The following is a 16192-nucleotide window of genomic DNA, read 5'->3' as shown; positions in this document are numbered from 1 at the left end:
AAGCGTACAATGAGCGTAACGGGACACAACGTAACGGGACACAACGTAACGGGACACAGCGTAACGGGACAGCGTGCGTTACGGGACAGTGTGCATTACGGGACGACTTTTTTTGGTGCGTGCAGCCAGCGTTCATCGATTTATTAGGGGTTGTCACGTCAAAACAACAAAATGGTGGCTGAAGCTGTAAACACGCAAGGCTTCCAACTACTAGCGTTGGTAGCCGCTCTTGTGTGGGCATTCCCAAGGTGTGGCGTGATGGGCCGTCAACCAGTCACTGGAAAAAAGAAAAGAACCACTTAAAGAGTAACTGCAATAAACATTAATATCCACTTAGTAATTTTTCACGGTCTTATCCCAAGGTCGTAAACTAGGCAGTCACATTGGTTGGGTGCTCGTTGAGAGTTTATCTTGCATCTGCCATCTACCCGACACTTCTCAATGCATTGCACTTCAGGTGCTATGCGACCCCCAAGGTTACATATTAGGTTTACGAACTTATATCAGTTACGAAGTCAGTAGGCAGTTAAAAAGATATTTGCGCTACTTGTAGAACGCTGAAAAAAAAAAGTTCATCTGTGTGTTCAAGGAACACACAACTCTCAAAAAGCCCATGTAGTTAAAAAATTAAACAATTTTCAATCAAGTGTGATTACGACAGTTTTATTTTGCTAGAAAATGTTCAAGGTGTTAAGAAATTAGTGGAGATAGATTCAATGAGTGGCCGTTAATGCAAAAACAAAAGTCTTTCATTACTCGCCAGAGATGTGCAACATCTAACCTAGGTAACGAGCAATTCCATGTGTTCTCAAGTCGCAAATAACACTTACTATACGAAAATCGTACACAAAATTCAACGTAGAGTTTTTTTTAAAAAAATCCAAGCGTGATAAATATAGGAAAATTGTGTTTTCAACTACAAATCTTGACGAGAATAACATTTAATTTATTCACCCGCCGCTAGAATTCGCTGCCGGAGCAGCTAAGTCGACTATCGAATTATTCTTTTTGCAGAGCGATTGATAGAGACCGGAAAAAATTCGCGGATTCATTTCACGACAGCCTAAAATTCATATTGTTATACCTCAGTGCTGCCTCTGCTATTGGCTCACAACTCACCTGGACATCTCCGGGCCAGTGAGAAACTCTCAACCGAAGCTGTGTCGAATCACAGGCCGCTACATTGGGACACCTTCACAAGACAGCAGCCAATGAGAGGGTGAAATTTGACCGAGTGTACGTAGAACTATAAAGTTCATCCTAGAGGTCATTGAAACCGCAAATTTTTCCGGTCCCTAGTGATTGATATTGAATACTTGTCTATATAATTAAAAACATTTATTTATTGTAAATAATAATAGTGATATAAATTTTTACAAAATTTTCATGTATATTTACATAAGGGAGTTTATGTTCAGGTATGTATAATTTATTTGAATATTAAATTATTACATTTTTTTAAATAAATAATAACAATTAATAAATAAGAATATTTATTCAACATATATTTTGTCATTATTAATTAAAACTCATTTCAATTATTTTATTAAATTAAATAATTAATTTTACACATGTGTTGGTATTTATATTTAATACTTAGCATTTATTCAAAATTGAATACTATTGTGTTTAATATTTCCCAACCGTTCTTATAATATCACTCCAGTACTTTTATTATTTTATTTCTATTAATTATCTGCATGCAAAATTAAATTTTTATTATTATAAGTAAGTATAACTTCTAATGCGCGTATTTAAATAAGTACAATCACCCATTTTTTCATAGTGATGTCCGTGTGCCCTTGTATAATCATGTATTTGTTTTTCATGTTTGTCCTTGTCTTTCTGTAATGATTATGTGTGTATTAATGCATTATTTTTAAGTAACTGCCTATTAAACGTTTTAACTGTTGTTAGGTACAGGAATTCCGAATAAATAAATAATTAAATAAATTATTTTCACCATTGTCAATTTTACCGTACAAGTGTTATCACACAGTGGTATCGGATATGTTAAAATATCATTTAAAAAAAAATACAAATGTGTAGACGTAAAGGTAAAACAGTAATACCAATACCGTATGCAGGCAAAAAAGAGGAAACAGTTTACACAGATAAAATTAAAAACTGTAATACAGGTACAAACATAGCCTTCAGATGTAAAATTAATAAAAATAAACACCACTGCAGGTGTACAGAACATATGCTAATTTATTTATACTAAAAACTTTAAAAAATAAATGAAAAGGTAAGAAAGTGATTTTAACTAACAAGGTTTTACAGTAGGAAATTCAGGACGTATTGAGATATTCTGCTGTGGAGTAATAAGATACAGCGGTAACGTGCGTGTTGTGTTCTCGAATCTCAAACATTCTTTCAACGATTGTTTCGTGAACTTGATAAGTCAGTCACATGGGGTGCCATGCGTTACGTTATCATGTACCGTAGACGCTGCAGACGGATGGTGAGACGGAATATCTTCCGCTTCTGTGATCCGTTTTCGTCCTTTTACGACTTGTGCGTCACCGCGGAACGGGATTTGGTGGGATGGTTGCAATGGCCCGCGCTCCACACTGCTCGATAGCATCTGTGAGATGCTGATACCGCAACCGAGCGACGTAGACGAACGGCCAGGGAATCCTTAACTCGATTCGCCTGACATGCAGGAGCGCGCGTCACGGAACGTCTGGCCGTGAATACTTCAACTCCTACTGCCTTAAAAGCTGAGGCAGTCCCATTGGCCAGACGCCAAGTGTCACTCACCCAGACAGTACGCCCTGTGCCGACAACTAGTTGATTTCCAGGCTCATTGTAATGTTTTTTTTTGACGTGACAACGTCTAATAAATCGATGAACGCCGGCTGCACGCACGAAAAAGGATGACTCATTGTCCCGTTAACGCACATCGTCCCGTTACGCTGTGACCCGTTATGTTCATTGTAAGCTTGCGCCGCATCTCTCTCTTCCACTTGATTGGAACAACCATCGATTTGACTTTTTCGAGGCACATTAAACTTGAAACACTCCCATTCGTTTCCTACTTTTCCTATCATCGTCCTATCCTTAACAGAATAACACAGATTGGAAGAAGTTAAATAGCAAACATGTATAAAACATGTTTAATCTCTTCGTTAAAGTAATAAACATATTTGAATTAATGAGTGGAAATAAAAGTAAATATATCAATTAAATTGTAGATTTCTTTTCACCCCTTCTTTTTATCCATACAAAATAGTGATAATTCAATAAAAATAATTCAATTTTATTTATAAAGGTATCAATCATTTCATCAGTGTTTTGTTATGACGTTGTCACGTTAAACTATCGTCCGTAAACCGACTTTACAGACATTCCATTTCTTTTTTGAGACTAAGAATGTTTTAAAGAACATTTGGATTATGCCTTTCGTAAGGTTACATTAAATATTTTTTTTTGTATACACACATAGTTTGTGTGTTTTTTTTTTCATTTTTTTTCCCGGCCGGCCGTCCCATATTGTTTGTAGCTTTGATTGTGATCAGCTAGTAATCATAATTTATTCCAACACACAAAAAAATAACACTAATGAACTCATGTCACTTCGTTGTTTAGCTTTAAAATGTGTCGCCATTAATAAACCACAGACAAACTGGAAAGGGCGTATTCTTTTGTTTTCATTCTGGTGCTAATTCCCTGAAGCCAAATCTATAAACAGGACTTTGTTTGTAAAAATAATATTTTTTTATGGTTTAGGATGTGACCAAGCCACTTAAACAACGATTCGCAATAACTTTACAGCATAAGTTTGTACCTGTTTAACTAAACTTGACACAAACTGACCCCCTCCCCCCTATTTTACACGCTGTTTACTAAAATACTTTTATAACATACTCAATATATACCTATATTCACGAATACACATATAAAATTATATACTCATGAATCACAAATACGCATATATATATACACACATATATGTATATATGTGTATAAGTGTATGTAAGTGTATATGTGTATACGCATACACTTACATATACATACATAAACATATACACACATATATATTCATTTACACTTATATTAAGAAGGGTTCCGAACCTTTGTGTCAGCCGTCCATAGAGGATGACTTGATTTGTCTTTACCTGAATTTCAGTAGCTCTCTACATGGGCGAAATTCTGTAGGATTTTCGAGGGGGGGATAACATTTATTATTCCCATTTGACAGTTAAGATTTTGCAAGAGCAAGCAGGCCCCCTCAAGAGTTTCGAATCCAGGGGGCAGTCCCTCAGGGGGGGGGGGGGATTTGTAGGGCCTCCTCCCCATTACCTAACTTTAAAATTTTAGAACCCCACTATTAAAAAATTCTTATGACTGTAAGCGTTACCATGGCCATAGCTGTGAATAATGTAATCTGCAATTATTGCATAACATTTAAGGTTTCTGAAGAATTATCTTAGCGGTAGACTTGTAATTCTTGTCGTAACAGGGTACACACATTTATTAAAAATTATTATTTAATATTGTTTTTAATAAACCTTCTTGAAAACGAACTAAAAAGTATAAAATAATTTATACGCCCACGTGACTAAATATTATATTGCATTAAATTATTGTGCGAGTTTACTCTCCATGTACTCCTTACTATTATCTATTACATACGCCCCACATGTTTCGTTTTAAATCTTAAAAGAATTTTCGTAGCTTTGAAGAATTCAATCTCAAATTTTCAGGAAAATCTGTAGTTCTGTAAGGGGTTAGGAATCTGTATGGGGCTCGGAAAAAATATTTTACAAATTTTACTAAATTATTAAGATTAAATGTTTTAAATTTTTTATGTTATTAATTTCTGCTTATTAGTCTTGTATGTGTGAAATTTTGCGATAAATTTTAAACTTCTTGGCTGGAGATTCGGTGATGTTGGCACCGCTTGGGAGTGCTGTGTAATGCATCCCGCAACACTGTACTGTTCTGCTGGTAGCCTAACGCCACGAAATCGGGGGCATTTGAAAGAAGTAAAACTTCTTTGGCAATTCAAATCTCAACTCGTAAGAAGACAAGTTTCTAAATAAACATTAACTAACAAAATTATTACTCACTTCAAACCAAAAGCTCAGAATATCAATAATTATTGATCAATCAATATTGATAAATCAACAATAAACAAAACTCACAGTTGAAATACACCATAAAGAAAATTTGTTTAGTAAATATCAAGCCTGGGATTGATTATAATAAATTAGATTTTAATTTAATTTTATATTATGTATACGTTAGATGTGATCGAGAATTCTAATAGACTGATTTATAGTTCTGCAAAATCTCCTTATCACTGAGTTATATTACAAAAGATTCTACCAATAGGCTCAATAGACATACTGCAGTAATGTATATGCATAGATAATGTTTTGACGCCGAAAAAAATTAACAATGCTTAACAAGTCCACCTCTCCGTGACGCATAAACTAAAATGAACGGACCTACCTCACGGCAATTCTTTACACTATAACCATATTGCCACAAAGCAAAATTAAATAATATTAATACAACACGAACGGGATTTGTTTAATCCGTTTTAAACTATCATATTCTTAGTTGGAATGAACACGCTTATTGGCTCATAATTGTAGTACGGTATGGGATTAAGTTAATAAAATAATAATTCGTGACAAACACATTGTCAAACTAAAGCGAAAAACGCATTATAGAATAAGAAAAAAAAATTCGGTAACACAGCTAAACCAATATTCATATAGCACTGTCAAACAATACTGATTCACACAAGTAATTAAAATAATACGTCCTTGAAGACCATTTTCTTGCGAATTTGGCCCGTGGCGCGGTGCAGCACCGTGATCACACATTTCCGTTCCATGCGGCTTCCGTCACATTCACGAGATTACTTCTACCAAATGACGTATACCAAGAGCTAAGATCTTAACAAAACATTTACAAACTCTACAGGGAGATTTAGACCCACCCCCCAAATCCCTCACCAAATCCCCACACTCATTTCCCTTGCTTATCTCCGTCCATTGCTTGCGCGCACGAAAACGTATTGTTTCTTGTCCGAATCACCCTGATGCAAGATAAAACCTTAGCAACTAGTTTTTTTAAGGATCAGTTAGTAAAATTACAAAAAAATAAAATGCATAGTGGTGTGGAGCACAATGTACCGCGAGAGAGCTGACCACTAGGCTTCAGCGCGCTTGTCCGTGTGCGCAGCTACGGTCTGCTGGGGGCGAGCGGCTGCGGCAAGACGACTCTGCTGAGCTGCGTGGTCGGGCGTCGACGCCTGGACTCCGGCCAAGTGACGGTGCTGGGCGTCGCCCCGGGCACCAGCGGCAGTGGCGTGCCTGGCAGGAGGGTCGGCTACATGCCGCAGGTAACTACCTCTCTCTCCTCTCTAGACTTGCCCTGTTCATCTGGTTCCCATGATAACACACGGTTGGCAGCAGCGGCAGTGGCGTGCCTGGCAGGAGGGTCGGCTACATGCAGCAGGTAACTACCTCCCTCTCCTCTCTAGACCTGCCCTGTTCATCTTGTTCCCATGATAACCCACAGATGGCAGCAGCGGCAGTGGCGTGCCTGGCAGGAGGGTCGGCTACATGCCGCAGGTAACTACCTCCCTCTCCTCTCTATACTTGCCCTGTTCATCTGGTTCCCATGATAACACACAGATGGCACCAGCGGCAGTGGCGTGCCTGGCAGGAGGGTCGGCTACATGCCGCAGGTAACTACCTCTCTCTCCTCTCTAGACCTGAACTGTCCATCTGGTTCCCATGATAACACACAGATGGCAGCAGCGGCAGTGGCGTGCCTGGCAGGAGGGTCGGCTACATGCCGCAGGTAACTACCTCCCTCTCCTCTCTAGACCTGCCCTGTCCATCTGGTTCCCATGATAACACACAGATGGCAGCAGCGGCAGTGGCGTGCCTGGCAGGAGGGTCGGCTACATGCAGCAGGTAACTACCTCCCTCTCCTCTCTAGACCTGCCCTGTCCAACTGGTTCCCATGATAACACACAGATGGCAGCAGCGGCAGTGGCGTGCCTGGCAGGAGGGTCGGCTACATGCAGCAGGTAACTACCTCCCTCTCCTCTCTAGACCTGCCCTGTCCATCTGGTTCCCATGATAACACACAGATGGCAGCAGCGGCAGTGGCGTGCCTGGCAGGAGGGTCGGCTACATGCAGCAGGTAACTACCTCCCTCTCCTCTCTAGACCTGCCCTGTCCATCTGGTTCCCATGATAACACACAGATGGCAGCAGCGGCAGTGGCGTGCCTGGCAGGAGGGTCGGCTACATGCAGCAGGTAACTACCTCCCTCTCCTCTCTAGACCTGCCCTGTCCATCTGGTTCCCATGATAACACACAGATGGCAGCAGCGGCAGTGGCGTGCCTGGCAGGAGGGTCGGCTACATGCAGCAGGTAACTACCTCCCTCTCCTCTCTAGACCTGCCCTGTCCATCTGGTTCCCATGATAACACACAGATGGCAGCAGCGGCAGTGGCGTGCCTGGCAGGAGGGTCGGCTACATGCCGCAGGTAACTACCTCCCTCTCCTCTCTAGACCTGCCCTGTCCATCTGGTTCCCATGATAACACACAGATGGCAGCAGCGGCAGTGGCGTGCCTGGCAGGAGGGTCGGCTACATGCCGCAGGTAACTACCTACCTCTCCTCTCTAGACCTGCCCTGTTAATCTGGTTCCCATGATAACACACAGATGGCAGCAGTGGCAGTGGCGTGCCTGGCAGGAGGGTCGTCTACATGCCGCAGGTAACAACCTTCCTCTCCTCTCAAGACCTACCCTGTTCATCTGGTTCCCATGATAACACACAGATGGCAGCAGCGGCAGTGGCGTGCCTGGCAGGAGGGTCGGCTACATGCCGCAGGTAACTACCTCCCTCTCCTCTCTAGACCTGCCCTGTTCATCTTGTTCCCATGATAACACACGGTTGGCAGCAGTGGCAGTGGCGTGCCTGGCAGGAGGGTCGGCTACATGCCGCAGGTAACTACCTCCCTCTCCTCTCTAGACCTACCCTGTTCATCTGGTTCCCATGATAACCCACAGATGGCAGCAGCGGCAGTGGCGTGCCTGGCAGGAGGGTTGTCTACATGCCGCAGGTCACTACCTCCCTCTCCTCTCTAGACCTGCCCTGTCCATCTGGTTCCCATGATAACACACAGATGGCAGCAGCGGCAGTGGCGTGCCTGGCAGGAGGGTCGGCTACATGCCGCAGGTAACTACCTCCCTCTCCTCTCTAGACCTGCCCTGTTCATCTTGTTCCCATGATAACCCACAGATGGCAGCAGCGGCAGTGGCGTGCCTGGCAGGAGGGTTGTCTACATGCCGCAGGTAACTACCTCCCTCTCCTCTCTAGACCTGCCCTGTTCATCTTGTTCCCATGATAACACACGGTTGGCAGCAGCGGCAGTGGCGTGCCTGGCAGGAGGGTTGTCTACATGCCGCAGGTAACTACCTCCCTCTCCTCTAGACCTGCCTTGTTCATCTGGTTCCCATGATAACACACAGATGGCAGCAGCGGCAGTGGCGTGCCTGGCAGGAGGGTTGTCTACATGCCGCAGGTAACTACCTCCCTCTCCTCTCTAGACCTGCCCTGTTCATCTGGTTCCCATGATAACACACGGTTGGCAGCAGCGGCAGTGGCGTGCCTGGCAGGAGGGTCGGCTACATGCCGCAGGTAACTACCTCCCTCTCCTCTCCTCTCTAGACCTGCCCTGTTCATCTGGTTCCCATGATAACCCACAGATGGCAGCAGCGGCAGTGGCGTGCCTGGCAGGAGGGTTGTCTACATGCCGCAGGTAACTACCTCCCTCTCCTCTCTAGACCTGCCCTGTTCATCTTGTTCCCATGATAACACACGGTTGGCAGCAGCGGCAGTGGCGTGCCTGGCAGGAGGGTCGGCTACATGCCGCAGGTAACTACCTCCTTCTCCTCTCTAGACCTGCCCTGTTCATCTGGTTCCCATGATAACACACAGATGGCAGCAGCGGCAGTGGCGTGCCTGGCAGGAGGGTCGGCTACATGCCGCAGGTAGCTACCTCTCTCTCCTCTCTAGACTCGCCCTGTTCATCTGGTTCCCATGATAACACACAGATGGCAGCAGCGACAGTGGCGTGCCTGGCAGGAGGGTCGGCTACATGCTGCAGGTAACTACCTGCCTCTCCTCTCTAGACCTGCCTTGTTCATCTGGTTCCCATTATTACACACAGATGGCAGCAGCGGCAGTGGCGTGCCTGGCAGGAGGGTCGGCTACATGCCGCAGGTAGCTACCTCTCTCTCCTCTCTAGACTTGCCCTGTTCATCTGGTTCCCATGATAACACACAGATGGCAGCAGCGACAGTGGCGTGCCTGGCAGGAGGGTCGGCTACATGCCGCAGGTAGCTACCTCTCTCTCCTCTCTAGACTTGCCCTGTTCATCTGGTTCCCATGATAAAACACAGATGGAAGCAGCGGCAGTTGCGTGCCTGGCAGGAGGGTCGGCTACATGCCGCAAGTAACTACCTCCCTCTCCTCTCTAGACTTGCCCTGTTCATCTGGTTCCCATGATAACACACAGATGGCACCAGCGGCAGTGGCGTGCCTGGCAGGAGGGTCGGCTACATGCCGCAAGTAACTACCTCCCTCTCCTCTCTAGACTTGCCCTGTTCATCTGGTTCCCATGATAACACACAGATGGCAGCAGCGGCAGTGGCGTGCCTGGCAGGTGGGTCGGCTACATGCCGCAGGTAACTACACCTCCATCTCTTCTAAACACGTGTTCTATCTATTTTCACTGTTCTAACAATTATTTTTAAATTAGATTCTGAAACAGAACTATTAATCCGCCTTACGTGAGTTTATTAAATGCTCTTCGTAAACATACATTTTTTTCTTCAATTCGCGTGGCTGAATCTGAAGCTCTGGGCTCCGTTCAGTGTGCCCATGTGGGAGGGCGCCTAGAACCGTTGATGGGATTGGCTAGTCCCGCCCTCCTGGTCTGCGCAGGACTTGGCGCTGCACCCCGGCTTCACCGTCAGGGAGACGCTGCACTTCTTCGGCCGCGTGTTCAACATGAGCGCCGAGCAGGTGGAGAAGAAGCTGAAGTTCCTCCTGGAGATGCTGGACCTGCCCGCCGCGGACAAGATGGTCCGCCACCTCAGGTCCGTGCGTCCGTGCGTCCGTGTGTCCGTGTGTCCGTGTGTCCGTGAGCTTGACGTCTCGTCCGCACACCGCGAGACCATGCTCTATAGTGAGCAACGCCAGGGGCGGAGCCAGGGTTTGGGGTTAGGGGTTCAACCCCCCCCCCTTTAGCACCAAATCTTTAATTAATTTCTTATTCATTACTCAAACAAATTTCATATTAAAATTAATAACATTTTTACCATTACAATATTTAAATTTAAGTACCGAGAACTGCTAAAATAGCACTATTTTTCACCTTAAAATCCAAAATTTCCCGGGGGAGGACCCCTGGACCCCCGGACCCCCGGACCCCCCGTTTTAAAGGGGGGGGCAATACTTCTTAACACCCCCCATACACAAATTCTGGCTACGCCACTGGAGCAAATACACCAGTATTTGCCGTGGAGTGACTGAGGGAGGTCGTCGGAACACAGACATCAGGTTGACTGGTCCGCGGTTCGAAACCGTGTCCTCTCGAACATGAACGTACCTTTGGGTCTTTGGATTGTGTATCGGTCCTTAAGTTTCAAAGGGGGTAGTATTCTAAATTATATTGCTTTTAGAATTTAGATTTTTTGCACATGAAATTAAATCATTTCATATAATATAAACAATATTAATGGTTTGTAAAATGTATTTTTTCCACCTACTAAACAAGTAATCCTTACTGAATGATCTTTTTGAACTCCAAGTCAATTATTTTTGTCATTCCTATAATTTACTGGAAGCATTAAATCATAGTATACATTCTTGGATTAAATATTTATTGTTTCACGGAAACCCTTTTTTTATTTATTTAATGAAACGATTAATTCAAAACTTTACCACAATATATGAATTTTTCATTAAGTTCGTAAAAATAAATTTAAAAAGTAATTGGTTATTAATAACTGAACCTTTTGTAAATAATTAATTACAGTTGTATTATAAATTTATTTTAAATCTTTTGACAAAATATGAAATATTATGAGCAATATAATTTAGCCACTCTGGTTAGAATTTGGATAGCAAAAAAATAAAACCGCAGTTATGGAATGCCAGAATTTTAATAGCTTGATAGGATCTCACTAGGAAGAATTGTAAAATAGGCCATGATGAAGTGAGTGCTGTTAAACAAATATGTCAATATCACACCAGAAAGGAATCAGCGTTGATAACCTTCGTTATTACCAACATATATGGGTCGGAGAAGGGCGGGGGGTGGGGGGGGGGGAGTTGGTATTCTCATTTTGACTTAAATTACCTAGCATGGCAAAAATTGCAGACACGCACTCCATCACTCCTTACCCACATGCTCTGGAATGCGTGTCCATTGTCTTGCCAGTTCGCCATCTCGCTCCACACTGACGGCAGTGTCTAGCAGATCCTTGACTCGCAGCGCTGGTTTGAGAACTGTCGCTGAGTTGCACTTACACTGAGACAGACTCCCTGCAGGAATGCACGACGGAACTCCACGAGGTTTACTGCTCGTTCTACAGTTCTTTATACGTGACGATACCGCTCCCCCTTTTAGTCATGTCAGTTATGTAAGGTTAATTTTATAATGTACCGTAACGTGATAAATGTAAACGAGTGATTCTTATTCACCATGTAAAATAACTAAAACACGTATGTCTTGCTTTGATTAACCCTCATATCTCGTCATCATTTCTAACCAAGCTTACCCATAAGAGATGATTTCGTTGCCAGAATATTCTTGTTCTTCTAGTAGGGCTATACACGATTCGCTGTACTTTACTGATAACTGGTAATTACTGGCTTTTGGTCGCAGACTGGCGTGTAAAACATTCTGCAGTCCAATCATTAACTCCACGAAAAGTATAAAGTTTTATGCGACGAAATAACTCTGCGAAATTTCCTTGTATTTAACGACGGGCCCTTGGAAACTTTCTGTGGGGTGAACTGTTATTCAGGTTGTGTAATTGTACTCGGGACGGTGACATATAAAATTAAGTCCAGCCTTCGTCTAGGTCAATGATTCAGTTAGAGGTCCAAGAATAATTCTTCATGCCCTATCAGCAGTCTGTCGTTTGAACTGCGTCGAGAATATCCTCAGGAACAAGACTGTACAGTATGATCATAAAATAATACCCCAGTTATAAATTTTAAATTAAATCAAAGAGTAACTCAAAACAGTTTTAGATAAGCGCATGAGCGAGTAGCTACTGTTTTGTTGTTTTCTCGTTTGCAGCACCACCTATGTTCAAAGAAGGGCACTTTCCTCAATTAGTAGAGAGTGAACCTGCAAACTTTGTTTGGCAACAGGATGGAGACCCTCCCCATTGGACGTCGAAGTCCCTGACCGTTGGATTGGTCGAAATGGTTGAGACGACAGAGTTATTTTTCGCTGGCCTCCATGTTCACTTGACATAACGCCATGCCTTTTTTTCGCCTGTAGCACTTTCAGCAAGTCGTTTAGTCATGGAGTCGTTTTTCTTTGTCTTGCTGAGTGTAGACCTGGATGTGTTTGATTTGAATGATATGCAGTTACAGGCAATTACTTCACTAGAAGGTTTGGCTTCAGAAGACTTGGGCTAAGCCTGATGTTAATGCAAGACGGCAATGCGACGAACAGATGGACCGAACGAGGCTTGGAGTGTGCGAACAAACTGCTCTTCAGAGCCGAGTGTGATACAAGTGGCTGAGGGCATTGCCCTGGAAGAACTCTAAACTTGAACACGAAAAAAATACCCCCTCGATTGCCAGAAATTCCCAACACACCGTCTCTTGGGAACAAATTTCCTCCTCCCCCTCCTCACATAAATTATTGTAATCACAACGTCCAGAGCTCCGTGACGAGAACACAGGTAGAGAAATTCATTGTGCCCGAACCCACGAAAGAATCATTGCTAGTGCTTGTTACTTGTACCGGTTTTCACTGCACTATGAGTTAACATAAATATTCACAATACCCTAACACAACGTTATGGAAAGTGCACCTGCTTGATTATGTTAAGTCGTGCGTCAAGTGTCCGCAGACCATTTAAGAGGCATTAGGCCCCGCCATCTTAGATTTTTCCACGCTTTTGTTATAATTCTAATTTTGAACTATTACCAAAAATTATCTCTCGGTACTTTTATACTTTGTTGCGACCACACATTTTCTAACTTATACATAGGCTTTTAAATCCAATACTTTAATGATTGATATTGAATACTGATGTTTAAATTAAAATACTTTATTTTTTGTAAATATTAGTGATAGAAATCGTGTTTGTAAACGTTTTAAAGTGTAATTTCAATTGTATTTATAAAAGTGTGGTTATCTTACATGATTATTTGATAAATTTTTATATTCGAATAAACATTCAGCATATTTATTGATTTTTATTATTAATTAAATTTTCTAGATTATTTTACTAAATTAAATTATTAATTTTATACAGGTACTTTTATGGAAATTTGATACTGAGTATTTATTAACTAATTAAATTCTATTGGCTTTATACTTTACAATCGTACTTAAAAAAACACAACAAACTTTTTAATTTTTTATTTCTATTTATTTTTTACATGAAAAATCAAAGTAAGTTTTTTAATACACCAAGTAAGTATAACTTCTAACGTGTGCACATAAGTACAAGCACCCATTTTATTTTAAATTATATCACCTTCCTATAATCTGCCATTGATTACCTAGTGGAGGATCGAAACTACAACATTCTGATTATTTGTTAAGCATTAGTCTAGCTGTGGGTGACATGGTGGGCTGTGTGGTTGCAGCAGCGGCCAGCAGAGGCGCGGTTGATGTAAACATAACAGCTGCAGGCAGGCGGGTGTCTAGTTGTATGTGGCATGGTTGGCTGTGTGGTTGCAGCAGTGGCCATCAGAGGTGAGGCTGGTTGGATAAAGCAGCTGCAGGCAGGCGGGTGTCTAGTTGTATGTGGCATGGTTGGCTGTGTGGTTGCAGCAGTGGCCATCAGAGGTGAGGCTGTTTGGATAAAGCAGCTGCAGGCAGGCGGGTTTCTAGTTGTTTGTGGCATGGTTGGCTGTGTGGTTGCAGCAGTGGCCATCAGAGGTGAGGTTGGTTGGATACAGCAGCTGCAGGTAGGCGGGTGTTTAGCTGTGTGTGACATGGTGGGCTGTGTGGTTGCAGCAGTGGCCATCGGAGGTGAGGATGGTTGGATACAGCAGCTGCAGGCAGGCGGGTGTCTAGTTGTATGTGGCATGGTTGGCTGTGTGGTTGCAGCAGTGGCCATCAGAGGTGAGGCTGTTTGGATAAAGCAGCTGCAGGCAGGTGGGTGTCTAGTTGTATGTGGCATGGTTGGCTGTGTGGTTGCAGCAGTGGCCAATTGAGGTGAGGCTGGTTGGATAAAGCAGCTGCAGGCAGGTGGATGTCTAGTTGTGTGTGGCATGGTTGGCTGTGTGGTTGCAGCAGTGGCCATCGGAGGTGAGGCTGGTTGGATACAGCAGCTGCAGGTAGGCGACTGTCTAGCTGTGTGCGACATGGTGGGCTGTGTGGTTGCAGCAGTGGCCATCGGAGGTGAGGATGGTTGGATACAGCAGCTGCAGGTAGGCGGGTGTCTAGCTGTGTGCGACATGGTGGGCTGTGTGGTTGCAGCAGTGGCCATCGGAGGTGAGGATGGTTGGATACAGCAGCTGCAGGTAGGCGGGTGTCTAGCTGTGTGCGACATGGTGGGCTGTGTGGTTGCAGCAGTGGCCATCGGAGGTGAGGATGGTTGGATACAGCAGCTGCAGGTAGGCGGGTGTCTAGCTGTGTGCGACATGGTGGGCTGTGTGGTTGCAGCAGTGGCCATCGGAGGTGAGGATGGTTGGATACAGCAGCTGCAGGCAGGCGGGTGTCTAGTTGTGTGTGGCGTGGTTGGCTGTGTGGTTGCAGCAGAGACGAGCAGAGGCACTGGTGATGTAAACACAACAGATGTAGGTAGGCGGGTGTCTAGTTGTGTGTGGCATGGTGGGCTGTGTGGTTGCAGTGGCGGCCAGCAGAGGCGCGTGTCGTTCATGGTGGCGCTGCTGCACGACCCGGAGCTGTTGATCCTGGACGAGCCGACGGTGGGTATGGACCCGGTGCTGCGGCAGGTCATCTGGGAGCACCTGCGCTGCGTCGCGGACCGCTACCACACCACCATCATCATCACCACGCACTACATAGAGGAGGCTCGCCACGCGCACAGGGTTGGCATCCCTACCCCCCACCCCCCTCCCTCTCGGCAAACACACTGCACAGCTCCGTGAGTGGCGTTGTTGCCATGTCAGGCCAAGATGCATGCCCGCCATGAACAACGTATCTGTTTAATACACATGGTACCATCTTTATGACAAAGTAAATAACATTCATTTATCTTAGTAATATTTTATATTATACATATTTTTGGAGAAATAAACTAACAGCACCTACAATTTAAAAAAAAACATTAATACCAGAATTTATGATATGTATCGTTTAACAATTTATTTCACCTTTAGCCACTAGGTTATGTTTCACACTCTTGCCCGTGTATTGATCTGTTGGGTATGTTTAGTTTTCATACATGTGTTTGCTCTAAAATCCTATTTTATTTTAAAACTGTCAGATTTCAAATAATTACGGGAATTTCAACGAATAATTTTAAAGCAATGGTATATTAGTGGTGCCTGTTAACGACAACTGGTACTATTCGAAAAAATAACACAATATAATTATATTTAAGAAAGCAATAAAATAGTTAACTAGTCAGATATATAAGCCTCTATGAACGTCATAGTTTAAAATAGTGCTTTCTTTTTATAAATTGTTTTCAAAATATCTAATGTCATGAATTTAAATCACTGTTCAAATACGCATTACTTGTAAATATTTGGCAGCCATCCCTTTCTGGAGATTAAAAATTCCCCTAAAATGAACGAAACGTCTTTCGTAGTTCCAACTACGCCGAGATCTAACTTGCAAGCTCACTTGGAAACAGGATAAACAAGCATGTGCACGTGAGAAGAGAGTTTAGGGTGTAGGCGGGACAAGTTGTTGCGAGTTCAGTTTGAAAGTAATTGACCATGTAATTTTCCTAATACCTGCGGATGATTTGTAGCC

General features: G+C 43.5%; 1 protein-coding gene across 6 annotated transcripts in view; it reads left to right on the top strand.

Moving 5' to 3' along the window:
- LOC134532764 (ABC transporter G family member 20-like) overlaps positions 1 to 16192 on the top strand; it is a 100799-nt gene that overhangs the window by 55881 nt on the left and 28726 nt on the right. For 4 of the 6 annotated variants that reach the window (XM_063369590.1, XM_063369588.1, XM_063369592.1 and 1 more), the window contains exons 3-5: positions 6202 to 6361; positions 9988 to 10142; positions 15099 to 15300. In XM_063369590.1, the coding sequence (XP_063225660.1) occupies positions 6202 to 6361; positions 9988 to 10142; positions 15099 to 15300 (517 nt within the window). Of the gene's footprint in view, positions 1 to 6201; positions 6362 to 6665; positions 6710 to 9349; positions 9381 to 9987; positions 10143 to 15098; positions 15301 to 16192 lie in introns of those variants that run through there. The other 2 variants (XM_063369594.1, XM_063369593.1) reach the window with 2 other exon arrangements.

This window comes from Bacillus rossius, chromosome 6, assembly GCF_032445375.1.
Source record: "Bacillus rossius redtenbacheri isolate Brsri chromosome 6, Brsri_v3, whole genome shotgun sequence".
NCBI classification, from domain to species: domain Eukaryota; kingdom Metazoa; phylum Arthropoda; class Insecta; order Phasmatodea; family Bacillidae; genus Bacillus; species Bacillus rossius.
The sequence above is the reverse complement of the archived record's forward strand: the minus strand, read 5'-3'. Positions and strand labels throughout refer to the sequence as shown.